This window comes from Micromys minutus (assembly GCF_963924665.1).
Source record: "Micromys minutus genome assembly, chromosome: 25".
Lineage (NCBI taxonomy): Eukaryota > Metazoa > Chordata > Mammalia > Rodentia > Muridae > Micromys > Micromys minutus.
The window spans coordinates 9,674,222-9,696,097 of NC_137960.1; the positions used below are offsets into that span (position 1 = coordinate 9,674,222).

Sequence of the window (21,876 nt, forward strand, 5' to 3'; positions counted from 1 at the left end):
GCGCAGGCGCGAACCTCGGCCGACCGGAACAGCTGGGTGGGCCGATGCGAGCGCGGCCAATCAGAGCATCACCAGGTGGGCACGAGAGACGCACAGCGACGACAGTGGCTGGACGCCGGGACGCCCTTCAACGCGAGGACACCAGGGGGCGGGGTCTGAGGGGGCGGGAAGAGCTTTGGAGGCGAAGCCTATGGGAGGAGCGGTCCTGTGGGAGGGGCGGTCCTGTGGGAGGGGCGGGACGAAGTGGGGAGTGGCGGGGCGGGGCGGGGCGGAGCCGGCTCTTTTAGAACATTTTTGATAGCCTTGGACTTGGGTTCTGAATGTTCTGAGCTGGGATGCTTCGAGGGTTGGTGAAGAATGGCCCCTCCGACATCTGCAGAAAAGAGGCCGCGGAAACCACGAGTGCTTCAGAAGTACGGAGAAGGCTAGAATGGCCTGACGTGAACCTAGCGTTGATCCGTGGTCACTGCAAGAAGAGGAGGCGCCACGAAAGACCATGGTGGGGCAGGGGCCTTGACCCGGGCGAAGGGAGAAGGAAACTATGATGACACATGGTTGGGAAGAGGGCCAACGTAGTGCTCATGGAAAGCTGGCACAGGCTTCTCATAGAGACTAGCTGAGGAGTGTGCTTAAGACAGTGTCCTGACTCCCCAACATCAGGTAGAGCTCCACCTCCCTGGCCTCAGAACTACTCTCAGGATACCTGGAACTTGGGGTTCTACAAGTTAAAGAGGGAAAGGTCTTGATTATATCTGAACGTAGAGAGGGAAGCCCGTGGTATACCGACAGTGAGGTGCAGTGGGAACACTTGAACAGACAAATAGAGAATACTTGAGAAGTAGTGTGCAGGGGTGGCAACCAGAGATGTGAAAACTATAATTCCAAGAACCCACAGTGGCTCAATGTGCCTCCATCTGTCCTGCAGAGCGCTGACCTCCTCAAAACGCTGCAAAGGGGCCATGAACTACAAACCAGAGGAAGTAGGAAGCAAAGAACACCTGCACACCTTCCCTAGACGGAGTATTGGAATTTAAGATAGCTAGTGAAGAACACTAACCTCTTCCTAGCCCAGCTTAGAAGCTTCTAAAGCTATAAGACAAGCAGGCATTTTAACTGAGCCTTGCCTCAGACTATTGATTTGGGCACCAGAGTCCAATTCTTAAGTCCAGGGCTTAAGAGCACTTGCTGCTCTATTAGAGGACCTGGAATTGGCTTCCAGCACCCACCCACATGATGACTCAAAGCCAGCTAGAACTCCAGTTCCAAGGAATCTAATGCCATTTTCTGACCTCCTCAGTCGCCAGGCATGCGTGTGATACACATACATACGTGCCGGTCAAACACCCGTACACATAAAGTAAGTTTTAAAAATTCCTATAGAAAAGTTGGTTTGAAGGTAATCAACAGGGCCGCTTCACGATGATTGATTGCCTTTCCCTTACATGGGCCTCAGCTTCTGACCCAGGTGAACAACTGAAGCCTTTGGGAGCTGACCTGCCAAGTACGTGTAAGCACACACAAGAAGACCCAAAGAAGGTGGCCCAGGGAAGCCTAGCAGACTGGACCCTGTTTGTTCTCCCAAATTTACTTAACAAGTCGCTCTGTTTCCCCGGGAGAACAAGCTGGAGCTTTTTCCAAAGATGTCCTTTTGTGTTAAAACATGAAAAGCCGGAAGAAAGACTTCTGGTTCTAGTGGAACCTCAGACTCGAAGACCAGCAAAGCTAGATAGCTGGCAGGGATATCAGCTGCAAAAGAAGTCAGGTTGATGCTTTACTGGACTAGACATCTTATGAGTACAGTGATATGCTTTCTAATATCTAAGGAAGAAGAATGTGAAATCCACCTGCAAATTCACACAGATAAATTTCTAGAGACAATCATAAGAAATGTTTGTCACAACTTGTAACACGTTTAGCTTATTCTATAAACACTGAACACTCTAAAGTTTGGGACCTCGACAACTGGGTATTCCACTGAGAAGGAAGCCAATGTCCACGTAACTTCCTCAGCTATATGAAGATTGGGAAAGCCTTGGCTGGCAAAGAACCTGGAGCCAAAGGGTTTCGAGATAGGCCAAGGGGAAAGGTCTTAAGTGTATGTAGAAGTTGGGAAAGATCAGAGGAGTTTGGAAATTTCACTGAGAATATGATTCAACAAATATTAGACATCCAGGTGGAAGTTTTAAGTATACTGGTATTTGGAAACGAGAACAAGGCCAGACAGAGGAATCTGAGAGTCATCGGGTGGTATTTGAAATCACGAGATCCGATAAGGTCCACTAGAAACCGAACAGAGAAGCTCGAGTTTCCCAGCCTGATGATGAGGAAAACTAAGGGGACAGGGTTAAGGAGAGCAAGTGAAGGCTTCATTTGGCTGAAGCTCTGAAGGGATTATAAAACAAGGCTGATGGTGATTGCTGATTCCATGTGGAGGGAACGATTAATTACAGGCTCCGAGGGGATTATAAAGTGGGCGTGATGGTCATTGCTCCTTGGACATGTGGAAATAATTACTGAGTGGGGAGCTGCCTTAGGAAACAGACATGGCAGGAGAGATATTTCTAGTTAAAAACACCAGGCTGGGCATAGATGTTGACTTCTGTTTCCTGTCCACATCCTAGGCCAGACAACTGGGTACAGAATGAGCTTCCATTGAAAAGGAAGCCAATGTCCACGTAACTTCCTCAGCCATATGAAGATTGGGAAAGCTTTGGCTGGCAAAGAACCTGAAGCCTAAGAGTTTCGAGACAGGCCAAGGGGAAAGGCTTGAAGGACCATGATTGGAGTTTTATTCTCCTGCCTGCATGGAAGCCTGGGGCAGCCAAGAGGACTGAGCATGAAGCGTAGTTTGGTATCATCAAAACCAGAGGGATTGAACATTTGCACTTGTAGGGGAAATCCAGTCCCACCTCTCACATTCCAACAGCAAGCCTGAGACAGGCGTCAAGATTTCTCTAAGGCAACTGATCTGTAAGGCATTGGGCATGGTGGCATGTGACTATAATTCCAGGCAGGGGAATTGTGATATTGGCCAGACCGAGGCGGGGAGAGAGGAGAGAGGGAGGACAGGGAGTGGGCTGATTAGATAGCTCAGTCAGGTGCCTGGCTCACCAGCTCAAGGACTAGAATTTGGGTCCCTGTCATCCAAATGTAAACCAAACCAAGTACATGATTACAGACCCAGTGCTGGAGGAGAAGAAACAGAATGATTCATTAGACAGCCGACCTAAAGGAGCTGGTGAGCTCAGGGTTCCGTGAGAAACCCTGTTCCCAAAACCAGAAAGCAAACAAGGAAGACCTCATTGCTCACATCTGATCCTCACACACATGTGGATGCACACGTACATCCACATGTACATATAAGCACATACCCACACGAACACATACACACACAAAGAAGAAAAACCTGCAAACATTGGCAGCCGGGATCTAGTAGAAAAACTAGAGAAATCCTCAGTGGGCAGACTTTGCCCACTGACTCAGCACTCCATTGTCAGCACACATAAACAAACAATAGAGGAAAACCGAGCCAGAACCCCTCTGTCCACACATGGACACGAAGCCAAACAGAACCATCAGAAATTTGCACCTAGGGCCAGGTGAATCCTCAATTTTAAGCTATTAAGTTTAGAATAAGTTTGTTTAATAGAAATGCAAAGTGTGGGAGGGGCTAATAAAAGGCAGAGAGTTGAGACATTTGAGAACACCATAGACAGAAGTGGTGTGACAGAGTATTTTTATTTTAATTTCATAATGTATATGATGTATTTTAATCATATTCATCCTCACTCTGTGGCCTAACTTCTAGAAGTCCACCCACCACCCTCAGAAATGATCTTAGAAATGTCAAGGGCCCAAAATGCAGCTTAGTGGGTCTGGGAGAAGGCACTTGATGTCCAAGCACAGGTAGAACTGACCACACAAGTTGTCCTCTGATCTCCAGGTATACACACACACACACACACACACACACACACACACAGAATTTTATATATCTTTAAACCTTTTCAAGAAACAAGAGACTAAAAGGTAATTTCCAATCTAATATGTTGTTATTCTCACTGATATATTGAATCAAATATAAGGATAGAAATAAAAACATCCTAGATGCAAAAGCTCGGAGGGTACTTGAGCACAAGTTTATAAAATAAGAAAACACACTAGAGAAGAGAATGACTCAGAACCCAGGAAAGTTCAAGCCATTACAGAGAGACATGGTTCCAGAGGGTCATCCAGAGAAAACAGAACAAGAACTCTACCTTACAAACCTGACTGTGTTAGATGGACTGAAACTTTTGGGTGAAGTAGTGGCAAGAACATAGACTAAAACAAAGCAGGAGGAGCCAAAATTGTACCAGGATGAAATAAAGTCCTAAGTCAGTAATAGATTCAGCCACTGACAGTAAGCATAAGTTAGACTGAACTTCGAATACAGCCAACATTAAACTGATTAAGAAGACAAGTAGAGAAAATATAACGTATATATGTATGTGTGATATTCATTGTAGGGCAGATAGTACTTTTATTTGTAGGGAAATAATGTCACTATTAAACCAAGGTTAAGGAGTAAACATTAAGGAGGGAGGATGGCTCAGCAGACAGAAGTGCTTGCCCCAACCAGAAAAGCCTTAGGTTGATTCAGAACCTACATGGTAGGAGAAAACTGCAAGTTTCCCTTGACTTCTGCATTTGAGTACTTGCTCTCCGTTGGTAGAACTATTTAGGAAGGATTAGGAGGTGTGGCCTTGTTGGAGGAGGTGTGTCACTAGGGTAGGTGAGGTGAGCTTTCAAAAGCCTAGGTCACTTTCAGTTAATTCTCTGTTCCCTCCCTGTGGATCAAGATGAGACCCCTTAGCTACTGCCTGGTATACCCCTAAACACCCTAAATAGCCTCTAAACAACCCCCAATAAATGCATGTATGCTGGTGCCTTGTTGCAGCAACAGAAGAGTAACACATACAATAAATAAATGCCTAAAACTCCATCAAATCGTTCTTGATAAACAGTGAGCCACTGAGGAGAGGAAAAACTTGGGGAGATGGCTCAGCAGGTAAAAACACACGCTACACAACTAATAGCCTGTGTGTGATTCCCGCAAACACACAGGAAGCAGCGGTATGCATCTGCAAGCCTGGCACTTCTATTATGAAAATGGAGAAAAGAACTGGTTGGAAGGAACTGGAGACATGGCTCGGTGGTGACAAGCACTAGCTGCTTTCCTAGAGAACCTGGGTTGGCGTGCCAGTACCCAGGTGGTGGCTTAAAACTGTATATAACTCCAGTTCCAGGGTATCTGACATCTCTTCTGCCTCTATGGGCACTGGGCATATACATGGTACCCAGGTGTACATGCAGGCGAGACACTCATACACATAAAATGGAATGAATTTACAAATAAAAGAATTGGCTGGAGGCTCAAGGATCAGCTACCCTGAGAAGTACTCTACAGCCCCATAAATGAGGGACCCTGCCTCAGCCAGGACGGAAAGTGAGAAGTGACTCCAAAATGTTGCTCTCGAAGCCTTCACATGGATACACAAATGCACAACTTACACACATACACACACATGGAGATATCTGTGGCAGCAAGATGGCTCAGTGGGTAAAGGTGCTTGCCTCTAAGCCAAATGATCCGAGTTCAATTCCCAGATGCATATGGTGGAAGGAAAGAATTCACTCCTGGAAGTTCCTGTGATGCGCTACTACATATGTGTGCAAGCCAGAGGACAACTTGACCTTCATGTGTGCAATGGCAGGCATGTATTGTCTATACATATACAAAATGTCATTAAAATGCATAGAAAAAATGGTAAAGCCTTAAAGATGTAGTGTTTTGGGGCGGGGGAGGGGGAAAGGAGCCTTGCTGGTAGTTTTGAGGATGGTGAGAGCTTTCCTCCAGGGCTTTTTCACAGTGGACTGAGCAAGAACCAGAGATATTGAATATTCTTCTTGAATAGAATCTGAGAGCTATGATACTCTGGAAATGCTTACTGCTTGAAGAGAAGGAATCATTACTAAGTTTATTAATATGTCTTTCATTCCTTGCAAAAAGCCACTTGTTTTATTTATGTGTATGGGTGTTCTGCATTCATGTTGTGCACCACATACAAGTGTGTTTGCGGAGGTTACAAGAGGATGTGCCGCATGCAGGTGTGTCTGCGGAGGTCAGGATGGAATCTTCTGGAAAGCACCGGTTCTTCTCCAAGGACAAGTGTGAAGTGACAAGCCATCTTCCCAGCCTCTTCCCCATGTTATTTTTAAGGGAAAACAGGGTCAGCGCACGTCTCATGTTTTTCCACAACTTGTCTCTTATGCCCTGAGTGTAGCCTGAGCCTTTCATTGGGCCACACAACCAACTGATGCCTCTAGGTTTTCATGGTGCCCTCTCATGGATACTACATCTCAAAACCATCTACCCATACTGAATCATGTACCCATATACATCTCGAGACGTGTGAATGCATGTGTCTGTTTGCTCTCCTGATGAGCCACGTGGACCTTGCAGTGACGGCCCTGTGTCTTACTTGTCCCTGCGTCTCTGATATCTAGGACATCAGGGACAGTGACTTTACTAAGCGAATTAATCATCTATCACAAACATTATAATCTGTCAATGGATTACCAAGGGAAGGAGAATTGGTTTTTTCTAAGCAGTAGATCTCTGATAGGCTCTCCAATCCTATATGGTCAGCCCTAAATACATATACATACAAGCCACATTAAATAGACTCAGTCAGTAGATGTATGTATATATAACAATTATGTAAGAGTAGGTCATGAATCCCAGAGTGTGGAGGGGGAGAGGGAAGAGTAGAAATGATGTAAACACAGTATACTCATACCTGAAATTCTCAAAATATGTATGTATAGGAAATCAGAAAGTTAAAAAATTCCCTCAGTATTTTCTGGTGTATGAAAGAGAAGTCTAAGAAGATCACAAAACAAACACTACTAAAGACATCACATAGCCTTTCATTCATAAAACTAAGAAGGGGCGAATGATTCAAAAAGTTTATTTGCATAATTAATATCACATTTCCAACAGCATCTAACACAATTAAATACAGACAAGCCATCATGAAGAAGAAAGCTGCTCCTGTCAGACGGCTCACATGTCCACCGTGTCCAGATGTATGGAGAGGTGCAGACGGCTCACATGTCCACCGTGTCCAGATGTATGGAGATGTGCAGACAGCTCACATGTCCACCGTGTCCAGATGTATGGAGACGTGCAGACGGCTCACATGTCCACCATGTCCAGCCGTGTGGAGAGGTGCAGACGGCTTACACGTTCACCATGTCCAGCCGTGTGGAGAGGTGGAGGGGGCTCACATGTCCACCATGTCCAGCAGTGTAGAGAGGTGCAGCTCAGAGGCCGCGTCTTCTGCCTTTGAACTTTGGATCAGCGTCTCCAGGTGCTTCAGCTTTTCAGTCAGAGATGTGTCTGATGCCTCTGAGAACTGCAACTGGTCTCCTGTTCCTGCATTCTAATTGAATAAGAAAGAAGCTAAAAGTAGTTATGTGTGGAGCCATCACATCTGATTCATGTTTGCATCTCTTAGAGCCTCTCGGGTTCAACAGAACCACCGCCTGGTATCTCTTCTCCATCTTGCCAGCCTCATCTACTACACACATACAGCCAATATTCTATGGGAGCTTAACCAAGCTCCCACCTTGGATCATTTATTGATTATACACATAATCAATTCCATTATGAAAACTTTTGTACATTCAATTTTGTAACTATTTGGCAATGTCTTTATAGAGAAAATTAGAACATAAACTTGGGAAGGGGAATAAAGTGGGTTAAGAAAGGGTGGAATAGCCTCAAACTTGCTACATAGTAGAGGCTAGCCTTGAACTCCTGATCTTCCTGCTTCCATTCATCTCCAAGTGCTGAGATTACAAGTGTACACCAGCATGTCTTACAGTAAGTCAAAGAGAAGAGTATTTTAAAGGGTTAACCAAACTCAAACAGAAACAGTACGCTGTCTTACTCTGCTTTCTTTCTGTGAGGCTTCCTAAACCTTTCTCCCATGCCCCAGAGCATGTTCCCACAGATAAACTGTTTCTGCTTCCTTATCCGCCAAGAAAAACATGGGGAGCTTTGAGACCTGGAAGATGTGGCTTTGAAAACACTATTCTGATGTGAAATATACTTCTGTGAGCTCACCCTCTTCATTTATTAACTTTCCTTAGGGAAAGTTAATCCCAGAATTGAGTCCAGTCAGTGTCAAGGTTCAGACAGTTACATGGCCCCACAGATAAGAGCTACTGCTCCTGCGTGTGCTGGCTTTTGTTTTCTGAGACAGTTTCTTTGTGTAGCCCTGGCTGTCCTGGAATTTGCTTTGTAGACAAGGCTAGCCTCAAATTCAACAGCTATGCCTGCCTGTGCCTTCCAAGTTTTGGGATTACAGGTGAGGGCCCCCACTGCCTTGCTGTGCTAGGTAGTTTCAGGCTAGGTATTATTATGGAAGAGGAAATCTCAATCAAGAAAATTTCCCCATAGACTGGTCTTTGGGCAAACCTGTGGCACATTTTCTTGATTAACGTGGGAAGGCTTTATGGTGGGCGGGGCCACCCCAGATGGGGTTGTCCTGGGTTTTATAAAAAAGCAGGCTGAGCAAGCTATGGAAGCAGCCAGTAAGCAGGACCGTCCATGGCCTCTGCGTCAGCTCCTACCCGCAGGTTCTTGCCTCACTTGAGCTCCTTGTCCTGACTTCTTTGGATGACTATAAACCCTTTCTTTAAGTTGTTTATGGTCATAGAGTTTTATGACAGCAACACAAACTCTAATAAGAAATTAGTTACTGGGCCTTGGGGCACTGCTGTGACAGACCTGAGCATGTATTTCAGAGGACTGTGCATGAACTCTAGAACTTTGGACTAGAAAATACTTTGAGTGTTCAGAGTTAGTGAACTGTGTGAGAACTTAGAAAATATCGAGAGCTGTGCAGATGGTGAAGGCCTAGCTTGTGATGTTTGAGAGGGAAATCTGAGACCCTCAAGTACTCTACAGTTATTTGTATAATACAGTGAAACCTTTGCTTTGCTGAGACAATTGATACTGGTCAGTTGGAAGCTTCAGAATTAGCCATAATTAAACCGGCAGCACTGAGGTGAAATATCCTAAGTGTTTACTCAGGATGAACACATAGAAATTCATGTCCCAGAGGCCCAGAGGCCCAGAGGGAGCTGAGGCTGTATCTCATGTTGGCATCTGAACTTGGTAGTGTAAACTCTTCCAGGTCATACTGGCTTTGAAGGCATATAGGGGTCATGAAGAGCAGATGAGGCTTTGACACCATGAGAGGCCAGGCCAGGCCACTGATGCTCTCCACTGCAGTAGAAGGCTCAGGATTGAAGGGTCATGGTGAGACAATTGTTGGGATTCTGTAAACTCCACCCCTCAATTACCTGGCAGTAACCAGGTAAGCTCCGCCCCACTATAGTGACCTGACACTATAAAAGGGGCTGCTTGCCCCCTCCTCTCTCTTGGCCTCTCTTGCTCTTGCTCTCTGCTCTATCCCTCCTCTTCCCCTTCCCTTCCCCCCTTCCCTCCACGTGCTCATGGCCGGCCTCTACTCCTCTATTTTCCTCTCTCTCCCTGCCTCTACCACCCTGTTAATTCTCCCATGACCTGAATAAACTCTATTCTGTACTATACCGTCGTGTGGCTGGTTCCTCAGGGGGAAGGGATTCCCAACATGGGTCACTCAGAGGCACCTCCATGGGCCATATGCCCCCCCACTCTCTTCATCCTTCCCCTAACATTGGTGCCAAAACCTGGGACGTCATCTTTTCACAACAGTGGTGCCCTGTGACTTTTCCTTTCCGTGACTTTTCCTTTCATTGGTGCCCCGTCATCTTTTCCTTTCGATAATGCTTAGCATCATGTGGCAGGGGCAGAGTCCCTGAAGAAAGCCCAAGAGACTTATTGTCATAGGAGTAGCCTAGCTGCAATGGACACTCAAGCACTGGAAATGACAGTACCATGAGGTGACGTAGCCACCAGGGTCGTAGCAGCCTGAGCCTACAAGACAAGCTGCAGGTGCTGCAACTAGCCGCCCAGGCATTTCAAAGAAGCCCGAAGGAGAGTGAATGTCGGACAGAAGTCTGACACCACACTTCACACTGCTGGACTCTGGGTTCTCTTGAGTTTTGTGACTTATTTCCCTTCTTAGTATAAAAAATAAGTTACATAGGTTCTTACTTTACAAGTGCCAATAGTTCAGAGACTTCTAACTTTCAGAAGACATCAGAAGTTTAGAGACTTTGGGTATTTTACAGAGATTCTGGATATTTTAGAGAACTTTTGGACTTTTTTAAGTATAAAATGACATTTGGGTCAGGAGAAGGGGTGTGAGAAGGGCATGTGGGCATAGAAAGAAAGGTGACAGAGAAGGCAGAAGGAGAAAGCAGAAAGAAGGGAAGAGGCCAGCTGGGAACATGGGGGATGGAAGGAAGAGGAAGAGGGGCCAGAGAGAGAAAAAACAGAGAGTGAACTTTTGGATTTGTTAAAGAGACAGAACTTTTGAAGTATTTAAGATGGTTTTTTGGGTTTTCTTTCTTTTTTTTTTTTTTTTTTAAACCTGTTCATTTTTCAGGACAGGGTTTCTGTGTACCCCGGCTGTCCTGGTACTCACTCTGTAGACCAGGCTGGCCTCATGCTCACAGAGCGCTGGGATTAAAGGTGTGGTCCACTGAGGCTGGAGCATTCTGTTTTTAACTGTGGAAATGTCAAGGGCGCTTGTTCTCACCTGAGGACTTGCAGATGTTTTCACCATGGTCTGAGCTTTGATAGTATCAGGATAAGACACTAGGGTCTGAGGGAGGTAGAGAGGAAGGCGAGTTGACTCTGTGAATGCCTGTGAGTCCTGCGATAACCACTGCTGAAGTTGAGCTTCAAACCTGAAATAGTACGAGACTGTAAAGAGGGGAGCGCGGCTCTAAGACTAACCAGCATTCACACTCCTGTACTGTTAACTCAGTGCTCCACGTGTCCACGAATGGATGCGGATGAGCATGTGGAGGTCAGAGCTCACTGAGGTGCTCCTGGAATATTAAATCCTTGAAGGGACTTGAGCAAGGCTGACAAGTTGGTTCACTGACAGGAACTCATGAGACTCCGGTGTGCAGGCTGCAAAGAGCTGAAGACCCAGCGTGACAACTGGAGAAGTAAGGCGTGCAACAAGAGACAAAGGAGTCACATCAGGAGCATGTGTCAGCATGTCTGCAGGTTTGTGTGCTGACCTGCACGTCCTAGTAGAGGGAAGGGCAGTGTCTCAAGAGAGCTCTGAGGGTGGAGCACTGTGAGTAGACTGGAGGTGAAACTGCAAGCCTCAACTACAAAACGCAATGCTCCTCTCTAGCATCAGAAGGAAGGGGCATGCCAGGGGCAGCTTAAGTACTCAGTGCTGGAAGTGTGGCAGGGCGAGACAGGGTGATAGAAAGACAACCTTGACCAAGTTCTGTCTTCCCAGCTCTATTTCTCAGTGTAAATGAGGAAGAGAAAGGTACAAAGGAAAGGACGTCAATTAAATGGAGGAAGGTCTGTACTAGCTCCTGCTCACCTAGTCAGAAATGACCCACTGAAGTCTCAGGCTTTCCAAGGGCCAAGAGGCAGTGGTCAGCCGTGGCAGACCAAGCTAAGTAGACTTAGCTATACATATTCCCTCCTTTAGGAAATTTAACACAGATTTTAAAAATAATAAGCAATGAACCTAATTCCAAATGATAAAACTTAGAATATTCTTTCTAGCGCATAGTCTGTCTCTTAAAAGCTTATACTATTTAAAAGTTCTTTTTAGTACAGGTGCATGTATGTGCACATCTGAGTATGTGCACATGAGTGTGTACAGAGCCAGAGGGCTCAGATCTGTGAAGCTGGAGTTAACGGTGCTTATGAGCCACCTGCTGTGGATTTGGGTACCAACATGAGGTCCTCTGGAAAATCTGCAAGTGCTCTTACTCTGAGCCATCGATGGCTCCAGCCCCACGCTTACACTTTACAAATGTTTGACTTCCTTTCTTCTTTCTTCTCTCCCTTCTTTTCTTTTAAAATAAAGTCTCATTACTATAGCCCTGGCCAGCCCAGCTGCCCCTTCCTAGCATTGGCTATCTTGACTTAACAGAGCCATAGTCAGTCTCCTTCTCTTGCGTGAAGTGGAAGGAATTCACCGGAAGGGGACAGACAAACCTCTTGCTCTCTTCTTTCTCTTCCAGCAGACTGTTGGACAGACACTGTGCCAGAAGCTCTTCTGCAGATGCCCCACGCATCAGATCCTCTGCGCTGAGGCTCCCCTCCCGGCCACGGTCCTCCTTCTTCTTTCCTTTATGGTGCACATGAAGCAATGGAGGAGAAAAACTGCTTGTCGGAGGATGGAAAGACTTTATGCCGGAACTGTAAGCACAAGAGTGGAAGCTCTTACAGTCAAGAAAGATGGAGAGGAGAGAACGACACCTAGCAAAGCACACAGACACGGCTGGACACGTGTTCACGCTATGAACAAAAGCCTCAGATCTATGTGCTCTATTGGGCGGTTTATACGAATGTCAGCTGGGCCTGCCTCCGCTTCCCTCAAGTCAGGGAATATGGCAACAAGAGGGAACAGCTCTCATGCTATATAGTGACTCTCACACTGTTGGTTAGGCTTGGAGGCACGGTCTTCAATCCCAAAACTCAATTCCAAAACTCCAGAAGCAGAGGCAGAGACAGACAGATTTCTGTGAGTTCAAAGCCAGCCTGACCTACACAGTGAGTTCCAGGCCAGCCAGGGATACATAACATAAGCGAGAGAAGGGGGCGGGGGGAGGGAAGAACGGAGGGAGACGGACAGACTCAGAGAGGATGGCTATTGCTTCCACATGTTCCTCTTTCTAAAGACACTGGGCTCTCAGAGCTGCTTTAATCCAGGCCTACATTTCCTACATTAGTCTGTCTGTCTCTCATTTTAAATTTTATTTTATATTACATGTTTGCCTGTGTTGAATTTATGTGTAGCATAAGTATACAGGAGTGCACAAAGGCCAGAAGAGAGCATCCGTTGCAATCTACAGGCATCAAATCCTAAAAAATAGAAGAGCAACAAATGTTAACTACTAAGTCGTCTTGTTGGCTCTATATACTGAGGTTAGAAAAACATCTTTGTTGTTGTTGTTTTAAATATTCATTTTACACGTGAGTGTTTGGCCTGTATGTGTGATTGTGTATCATGTATGTGCTTGTGGCCAAGGAACACAGAAGAGATTCCTTAGAGTGGAGTCATGGTGGCTGTGAACCATCATATGGGTGCTAGGAGTCAAACCTGGGGCCTCTGTAAGAGCAAGTGTTCTTATCCACTGATCCATCTCTGAACTTCTGATGGGTTTAAGCCACTGTCCAGTTACCTTGCTGAACCTCAGACTGTCACTAGGGCTACAATGTGGATTCTTTTGAGCTGTCACTGTACCGTGTGGAAATTCTCATTTTTGATATTTATGCCTATCTGTCCTGTATCACTGGACTTCAAACATCAGGCAACATTAATGACAACCCAGGCAGTACAGACTGGTTCTGGCCTTCATGCTTATGCCGTATAGAACGTGAATGTTGTTGTTGCGTTTATTTTACTGGGGTGTGTTTTCCATTTTTGTTTTAGTAGATTTATGATTGGTAGCTGTGGTGGTTAGTTTTCACTGTCAGCTCTGAAGCATACAGAATCCTCTGGGGAAAAATGTCACACTGTAGACATGTCTGTGGAGGACTGTCTTGACGACATGAGTAGGTGGGAAGACTGGAACCACCATGTGCAGCTGCCACTCTCCATTGAGACAGGCAAACCTGTACACCACACTCTTTCTTCCCTCTGGACTGTGACTAGGTACCTCAAGTTCCTGCTCTGACTTCCGCACAGTGAGACTCTAACCTGGAATAGGAAGCTCAAACCTTTCCCCAGGTTCCTTTTGTCAGAGTATTTGACCACAGCAATAGAAACCAAACTCTGACAGTGGCCTGGTGTCATGGGTGGTTCGCAGGCAGAGGTCAGAGAGCAATATTTTTGGAGTCAGTTCTCTCCTTTCAACTTTAAGCGGATACCAGGCTGCAACAGCAAGTACTCTGACCCTGAGTTTAAGCTTTAAGAAATTCATTTTGGGGGCTGCAGAGCTGTGTCAACTGCTGACGAAACTGGCTGCTGCTCTTCTGGAAAACCCTCTTCCCACACCTGCTCGTAGGCTCACTAAGTCCCAGGAATACAACGATGGCCCACAAGTGTACTGACACGCACAGAGGCAAAACAACCATATATATAAAACAAATAAACATTTAGATTATTTCAACACCTACTGAAGTGATCACTTGCTTTTCTATTGTAGCAGCCAATAGTATTAATAGAGTTCTCTTGTGATACTGTTTCTTCTGGAGAAAGGCTATGGGGAATGTATACACGTGTTGCATTGTATGAACTAGGTTTACGAGATGACATACCCGCTTTTTTATGTGTCTTGTCCAATTAGGGTTGACCTGAGCTCATCTGATAAATAGAGAGTGGTACCTGCAACTGCTCTAAAAAGTGTCTATGCTGTAGGAACGCCCCGTGCTCTGCAGGGTTGAGAGTTGGTCCATGACGGGACAGGTAGTGGTCCAAATGACGCCCAGCATGGTTTAGCACAGAGACAGAACACACTCAATGTGGACTCACCGTCCTTGACTCAGCTGAAGCTCCCTCTGGGTCTGCATTCTGGCCTGCTCCCAGGACAAGGGGACATCGTATTTTCTTAAACAACTTTTAAAAAAATAAACACAGATTTGCCCATCTTCACTCAGCGCCTCTGAGAAAACAGTACAAGGACAGATCTTTAGAAATCGTATGTATAAGAAGCAACAAATGACCACTTGGTATCTGCTTAACCACCTGAGGGCAAACCTAACTAATGTAACTTCTGTGCTTAAATGGGACATGCATTCATGCAGACTGTGGAGGGGCTGGAATAACTCATAAAATCCCATCTCTGAGCTAACCTAGGGGGCCTATTCCAGAAAAGGAAGTCTATGCTCTCTTAGGACCTTTTTTGATTGTTTTGGTTTTTCGTTTTTTTGTTTTTTTGAGACAGGGTTTCTCTGTGTACCCCTGGCTGTCCTGGAACTTGCTCTATAGACCATGCTGGTCTCAAACTCAGGGATCTGCCTGCCTCTCATCCTTAGTGCTAGAATACAGGCCACATACCTGGCCTTGTTTGTGGTTTTTGAAACAGAGTCTCTATATAGTCCTGGCTATCCTATAACTTGGTAGGTAGACCAGACTGGCCTCAAATTCACAGAGGTCATCCTGAATGTTAAAGATATGGTCCACCATGCCCAGTCAAACCTTAGTGCTTCATGAAGTTTCTAAGACTTACTTTCCTGATCTAATTTTAACAAAAGAGTAGAGATGGCTTTGTTTGTTTGGCTTGCCAGAGCTACACAATGAGACCCTATTTAAAGCAAGCAAGCAAACAAACAAACAAGCTAACTAAAACCCTACTCTCTTCTTTTGGTAAAATTAGCCTAAAAAAGTCTCATGAGGACCCAACCCCCAAACACTGGACGACAACTACCTAATGTGACGGGAAGTCTAGGGGACGTCCAGTCCCTGAGCTTGTGATTGATGCATAAGGCGATGATGTCATCCCACGGTATCTCGGCAACAGAAGGCCCCGACTCCTGGCCTGAAGAGAGGCTCTTGTTCTTCCACTTTCGGTATGTTTTGCACAGCAGGTTCTCCACCTGGGACTGGAGGACAGGCTGTGTCTGGCATGAGCTGGGAATCTGGGAGATATACTGAATGACCATGGAACATACGGGGAGCCAGGGGGCTGCAGAGAAAGTTACAGGTTTGACCAAGAATCAGTAACCACGAAATGTCATTAATGCCGTTTTCTTAGTGGAGTGCTACTGTGTGAGGCCACAGCTCTGCCAGCTAAATAGTAAGCAGGCTCCCTCCTTCCCAGTGCCATAACACAGGAAAGAGCAGCCGCTGCAGTGCCAGGTTTGAGTCAGACTTGGCTACCTGTGGAGTCTGCCTCGAACAGCCCGTAGGCCTCCTCCCCAGGCACAGTAGGCACACTGGGCTTTAAAGGAACTGACATACAGAAGCACTTAAGCGCTGTGGTACCAGCAGAGTCAGCAGCTCAGACTGTCACACAAGTCTCATGCTTTTCAGCTAGCCTATCTCTTCTGGTAAGTGGGACCTGTGGGACAACCTCAGGACTGTCCTGGGGGAAAGAACAACAGCTCCCACTCCATAAAATCCTGTTTTATCCTCACCCAGAAACCCAGAGCTTGATGTAGATAGGTACACAGTAACCTACCACCTGGTACAGTGCCTCTAAAACAAGGAGAATAGGCTAGCCCTCTACTCCCCCCTTGGGTGGGTACGTACCCCCTGGGGGTGGAAGATCCATCTGTGGAAGCTGGAACCCAAGAACAGCTTGCTTCAGCCAAGCTAAATGCTCTGGTGAGTTCCAGTGCAGGTGAGGAAGTAACTGGCTGCCTCCCACCTCAGCAAATTCCGTGATAGGCCAGGAGATGTCACACAGCTGCTCAGAGGACACCACAGAGGCCAGAAACTGCAGCACACTGTTGAACAGCTCAATAATGGCACTGGGCTCTTGGGATGCCAGGTTTCCCAGGCGCCTCTCTCTTCTGTCGTGGAAAAAGCGATCACTGAACTCACGGCTGATCCCATCCTCAACATACTGAATAAGGGTCTGGCAGCAAAGGTCTAGGGCTTGAGGGCATTGGGAGATCAGCCACTGGACTGCTCCAGACACCTGAGGAACAAGACAATCGGGAGAGATCTGCTCCAACAATTCATACTCATTTTAAACTGTAGTTTTCTAAAGGGGCTTAGCACTCTGCCCATGGCTGTATTAGGAAAATACCAAGAACAAACCTCAGTCACTGCAGGAAAGGGCATAAGACATCTCTGTGCTTAAGTCTGGGTCTCTGGAGCCTTGCAGATAGCAAGAAGCACCTCAGAGGGTGCCATGAGTCTTATCTAATTAGTAAGTGGAGCTTGCAGAGCCCTCCTACAAGGATCAAGGGCCTCATGAGGTCTTCCTCACCACCCACGGAAGCAGAGCCACACCATCTTATTCCTAGACGTAGCGGCTTCACTGACTGAGTGCCGGGAAGCTTCTTCACGCTCTGCCATTACTTACTTCTTCCAGTCCAGCCTTGGCTTGGTTTTCATACAGTGCTGGAGATACAGCCTAGGACCTTATTATATGTCAGTGAGTGTGTACCCCTGAGCTACATCCTCAGGCCATATGTAAGCCCTACACTTCTTTTCCTAGACCTTTTCAGGAAATCTCAGGTAATGTTATTTCTTTGTATTTTGTAAAAGCAACCATTCTAAAAAAAGAATAATTAGGTAAATCTGACATTCAGATGTAAGATATAAATGGTCATTTTAAATTCATAAAAGCTAAGACAAAAAATGCATTTAATTTATTACTGAAAGCATCACTATGGGTGTTTTTAAAATTTTGTTTTTATTCTTGCCTGTATTTTTAAGAAGTTATACATATGTGGAAAACATACGATTAGAATGGAAATCACTACCACACACTGGACAGGACGGTGCCTACACTCCTGACAGAAGAGGGAGGCGGCACCGCTTTCAGGTCACCTGACTGCCTAGCAAACTTGACGTCACTGACAACACTGACACCGTCTCAAAATCCGAACAACAGCCACTTACATAAAATTCAAGATAAAACAGAAGAGAAAAAGACAAAGTACCTCGATAGATCTTTAAAAAGGATGAAACTTTACCTTCACTGTGCCTTGTAAATCATTAATAGAATCAGGAATCTCAACAATGATGTAATCTGAGATCAGCTTAGCTGAAACCAAATCTTGTAGCATGAGACCTTTAAGAGAAACAAGAAGGCCTCAGGTAATGATACTCATTTGCATGTGTGACACATCCCAAGCTAGTCTTGGCCCTCCACACAGTGGACGGAACAAATAAGGCTCTAGTCCCCAAAGTTCCACACGCCGTTCTGCCGGCCATCCAGCGAGCTCAAGCCCCACCCACGTCTTAAAGGAACGAAGCTTCCTTCACACACCATCCTCTACTCCCTTCCCCGTGGAGTCTCCTCTGGAGCTGGGTACGAGGACCACCAGCGGCAGGGCGGGCTGGAAGGGCTTGGCCTTGAGAAGCTGCTTGAGCTGCAGTAGAGCCGACAGCCAGTACAGATCCTCCTCTGCCACATCCTCAGTCTTCACTTTGGGGGGAAGCAGCAGCATGAGCCCACTGGCTCCCAACAGGTCCTTCCGTGTCTCCACAGCATCGAGGGCGCTGTCACTAAGGGTGCCATGAGCCACCTGCAACAAAGTTAAAGATGTCAGGGCGAATGTACCAGAGGACAAGACAGAGGAGACAGTCTGCCTCAGCAAAGACAGCTGGTGTGAGTGCTGCATTCACCATGCGTTCACTGTGCTCTGGACAGTCCTTAGAGACAACGCCAGGCCAGGCGTGGTGGCACACCCCATTAGCTCTAGCACCCAGGAGGCAGAGACAGTGGATCTCTGAGTTTGAGGGCAGCCTAGTCTACAGCACAAGTTCCAGGACAGTGAGCATCGAGGGCTACACAGAGAAACACAACAACAACAACAACAACAACAACAACAAAAAGCAGAGAGGGGACGGGAAGGATAAGCTAAGTATACTTTTAGAGAGGAAAGGAATCAGAAAATTCCCCCCTACATGTCCTTTCTTCAGAACCATCTAGAGAACACATGTCAGGCAAGGGACTAAACCAAGAAAATGTATTGTTACTATCACCAACACCAACATCACACAAGTACTAAACGTTTGCCAGCATTGTTCCAAGAACATATGGACAAATTCTCTCCAAACCCAAGAGCCTACTGAGCAGAGCCACAGCATAGGAAATGCAGTGCTGGGAAATGTAATTCTCTCTCTGGGAGAAAAAAATAGTAACAAGACCGTGTGTAAGTGGCATAAGGACTAAGAAACCTGGCAAGATGAAAGAACTGTAGGACAGTACCAGGGATGAGTGCTCACAATAAAACACAAAGGTTTTATTTATAAATGCTGTTGGATGGAGGCTGCACCTGAGTCCAGCCAAAGCTAAGACAGAAAGGAATAGTTAGACTGTATCACACTCTCAAGGACGTGTGTGGCAACCAGGGCTCAGTGCTCCCTGTCGTCCGGCCTTCAGGAGCCATGTGTTTATTGCTTGGCGTCTGGCTCCGCAGGACTGGGAGGTGGAGCGATACTGGAGAGGTGGGATCTGTGGAGATCTGAGGTCACTGGGGACATGCCTTTGAAGGACTGTGGGATGCCAGCCTCCTTGTCTGCGTCCTAGCTGTCAAGTGCACAGTTTTGCTTCTGCTATGCGCTTCCTCAGAAAAGCAACAAGGGCAATCAGCCCTGGACCGAAACCTTCAATACTATGAGCAAAAGTAAACTTCCTCTCTTAAAAAATGCATGGTATTTGCCATTTGTAATGGCGACGGAAAGTGAATGCACTGTTCTCCTAGAATGCAGACTAAAACCTTACACTAAGTAGATGGCTGTGGTCTATTAATCAAGATGTAAAGAAAACTAGGCAATGGCACTTCTGATCATCTCAGAATCATTTGAAACCACTTGGAGAATAAATAGTAATCGATTTCAGTGACATCTGATGAGAGAAAATGAAACCTAGAGGTAAGGACCTGAAGAACTGTCACTCACCTTTATACACACGTTGACAGAAACTGGTTGATCCCCTTTATTACTGAGTGTATTAAAGACTGAGAGGGTCTGGATGTCACCGTCATTATCTTGTGTGTCACCCACCAAGCTGTCATCTCTTGTGAACTTGACCTTTAGCCAATTTTCTAGTATTCTGTAGATGAAAAAACAAAAAACATTTAATGAAATGTCTAATTTTAAAATGACTTACAGAAATCTTCAGGAAAACAAGAGAAATATCATATGGATACAGGGTCCCAGATACCATATCTGATTGTGAAGCTCACCTGCACAAAACAAGTTATTATGTTAAGATGAAGTTGGGACCTCTACTGGGTTATTTATTTGAGTAAGTGGAAAGGACAGTCATGAAGCTGGCTCATTCCAGTGAGATTTAAAACTGTGAACCAAAAAGGAAAGATCCCTGAGCAATAGAAACCATCCCTAGAATTAAAAATATCCATTTCAGTAAGGTCGGTTGGTGCACACCTTTAATGCCAGCAACTGGGAGGCAGAGGCAGCTGGATCTCTGTGTTTGGGCCGGCATGATCATAGCAAGTTCTAGGCCAGTCAGGGCACATAGTGAGACCTTGTCTCAAAACCAAACGCCACCACCAATGAACTATTTTACAAAGTCAAACTTGTGATACTGGGCCAGTGAGACAGCTCAGTAGATGAAAGACACCTGCCACCAAGCCTGCCAACCTTACTGCTATCCCTAGAACCTAGAAAGTGGAAGACAGTGCTTCTCAGCCTGTGGGTTGTATGTAACCCCTTTAGGGGGATTGAACAATTCTTTCACAGGGGTCCCCTAAGAGCATCGGAAAACAGATATTTATGATTCCTAACAACAGCAAAATGACAGGTACGAAGTAGCAGTAGAAATGATTTTATGATTGAGGGTCACCACAGTGTGAAGAGCTGTACTTAAGAGTCACAGTGCTATGTAGGTTGAGAGCCACTGGTGTGAGGAGAGAGAAGATTTCTGCAAGTCTGTCCTTTGACCACCCCCCCATGTGCACACACAAAACAGACAAACAAATATTCCTCAGGGCTGGAGAGATGGCTCAGCAGTAAAGAGCACTGGCTGCTCCTACAAGGGACAAAAACATGGCAGCTGACTCCAGATACAGAGGATCTGACGCCCTCTTCTGGCCTCTGTGGGCAGTGCAAGCACGAGGTACACAAGTGCACACGCTGGCCAGAGTCTGAACTAAAGTAGATACTAGTCAGGGCACTACACCATAGGGTTAAATAATCTAAATAAATATCACGAGCCCCTCTCGGGACCGGCACCCAGGCTGCCCACACAAACTTCTGACCTGCCCGGACTCTCTGGAGTCTGCTCTGCTCCATCAGGCAACACCAGCACCAGTTTCCAAAATACTTGCTTCTGCTTCACAGGGAGGTGCTCAGCCACAAAGGATGGCAGGTCCAGAGGTGCCCACGCAGCATTACTGGAAGGGACAGAGTACCACGGGTGAGCCAATGGACAGTGCCCAAGCAGGGACAGTCAAACTGAGAGACCGACTGACAGACCTCAGCAGCTGCTGGTGGAAGTGCTGGACCTTCATCTGGTGAGCTGTCCTGTTTCTAAGCCGCCTCAACCTACAAATAGGAAGAAAAGACACAGGACTATGTGTGACTTGCAAAGAAATTAGTAGCATTTACTTCCCCTAGTACAGACCTCATGCTCAGCAGTAACGACCAACACAAAACAGACCTCATGGGTTTTGTTTTGTTGTTGTCATCTTTTATTTTTAGGAGAGAGAAAGAACATGAATAGGCTGGGAAACTGGGAGGAGGTAGGAGAGAGGAAAAAAATACAATCAAAATATACTGTATGAAAAATTTAAAAATAAGTAATAAATAGTATTTACTGATGTTTCGGAGTGAAAAGAAACTGTTCAGTATTTCCTGGGGGAGAATATTTAGATTCTGATAAAATAATGGGTCGTCCAACCCCATCAAATATTTGCTGCACTATTCACTGTGAGCTGGCTATGAAAATAGACAACATTCCTGCCCTCCTAGAACAGGCTCTCATGGGAGAAGAGCCTCTGTGATGGCTAGAGTGGCTCACAAACCACGCCCACACCAGGCATGGTGGCACACACCTTTGATCCTAGCACTGGAGAGGCAGAGA

The 21,876-nt window shown here is 46.1% G+C and overlaps 1 protein-coding gene across 3 annotated transcripts in view; it reads right to left on the minus strand.

The window, feature by feature from the left end:
- Positions 1 to 7,024: 7,024 nt before the first annotated feature.
- MCM3AP (minichromosome maintenance complex component 3 associated protein) overlaps positions 7,025 to 21,876 on the minus strand; it is a 45,142-nt gene continuing 30,290 nt past the window's right edge. For all 3 annotated transcript variants that reach the window (XM_080937897.1, XM_080937898.1, XM_080937896.1), the window contains exons 19-29: positions 21,270 to 21,338; positions 21,053 to 21,187; positions 19,731 to 19,884; positions 18,094 to 18,352; positions 17,798 to 17,895; positions 16,401 to 16,791; positions 15,577 to 15,834; positions 14,682 to 14,811; positions 12,200 to 12,403; positions 10,761 to 10,911; positions 7,025 to 7,487 (exon numbers count right to left, since the gene is read on the minus strand). In XM_080937897.1, the coding sequence (XP_080794023.1) occupies positions 7,329 to 7,487; positions 10,761 to 10,911; positions 12,200 to 12,403; positions 14,682 to 14,811; positions 15,577 to 15,834; positions 16,401 to 16,791; positions 17,798 to 17,895; positions 18,094 to 18,352; positions 19,731 to 19,884; positions 21,053 to 21,187; positions 21,270 to 21,338 (2,008 nt within the window). In that variant the 3' untranslated portion in view covers positions 7,025 to 7,328. The remainder of the gene's footprint in view (positions 7,488 to 10,760; positions 10,912 to 12,199; positions 12,404 to 14,681; positions 14,812 to 15,576; positions 15,835 to 16,400; positions 16,792 to 17,797; positions 17,896 to 18,093; positions 18,353 to 19,730; positions 19,885 to 21,052; positions 21,188 to 21,269; positions 21,339 to 21,876) is intronic.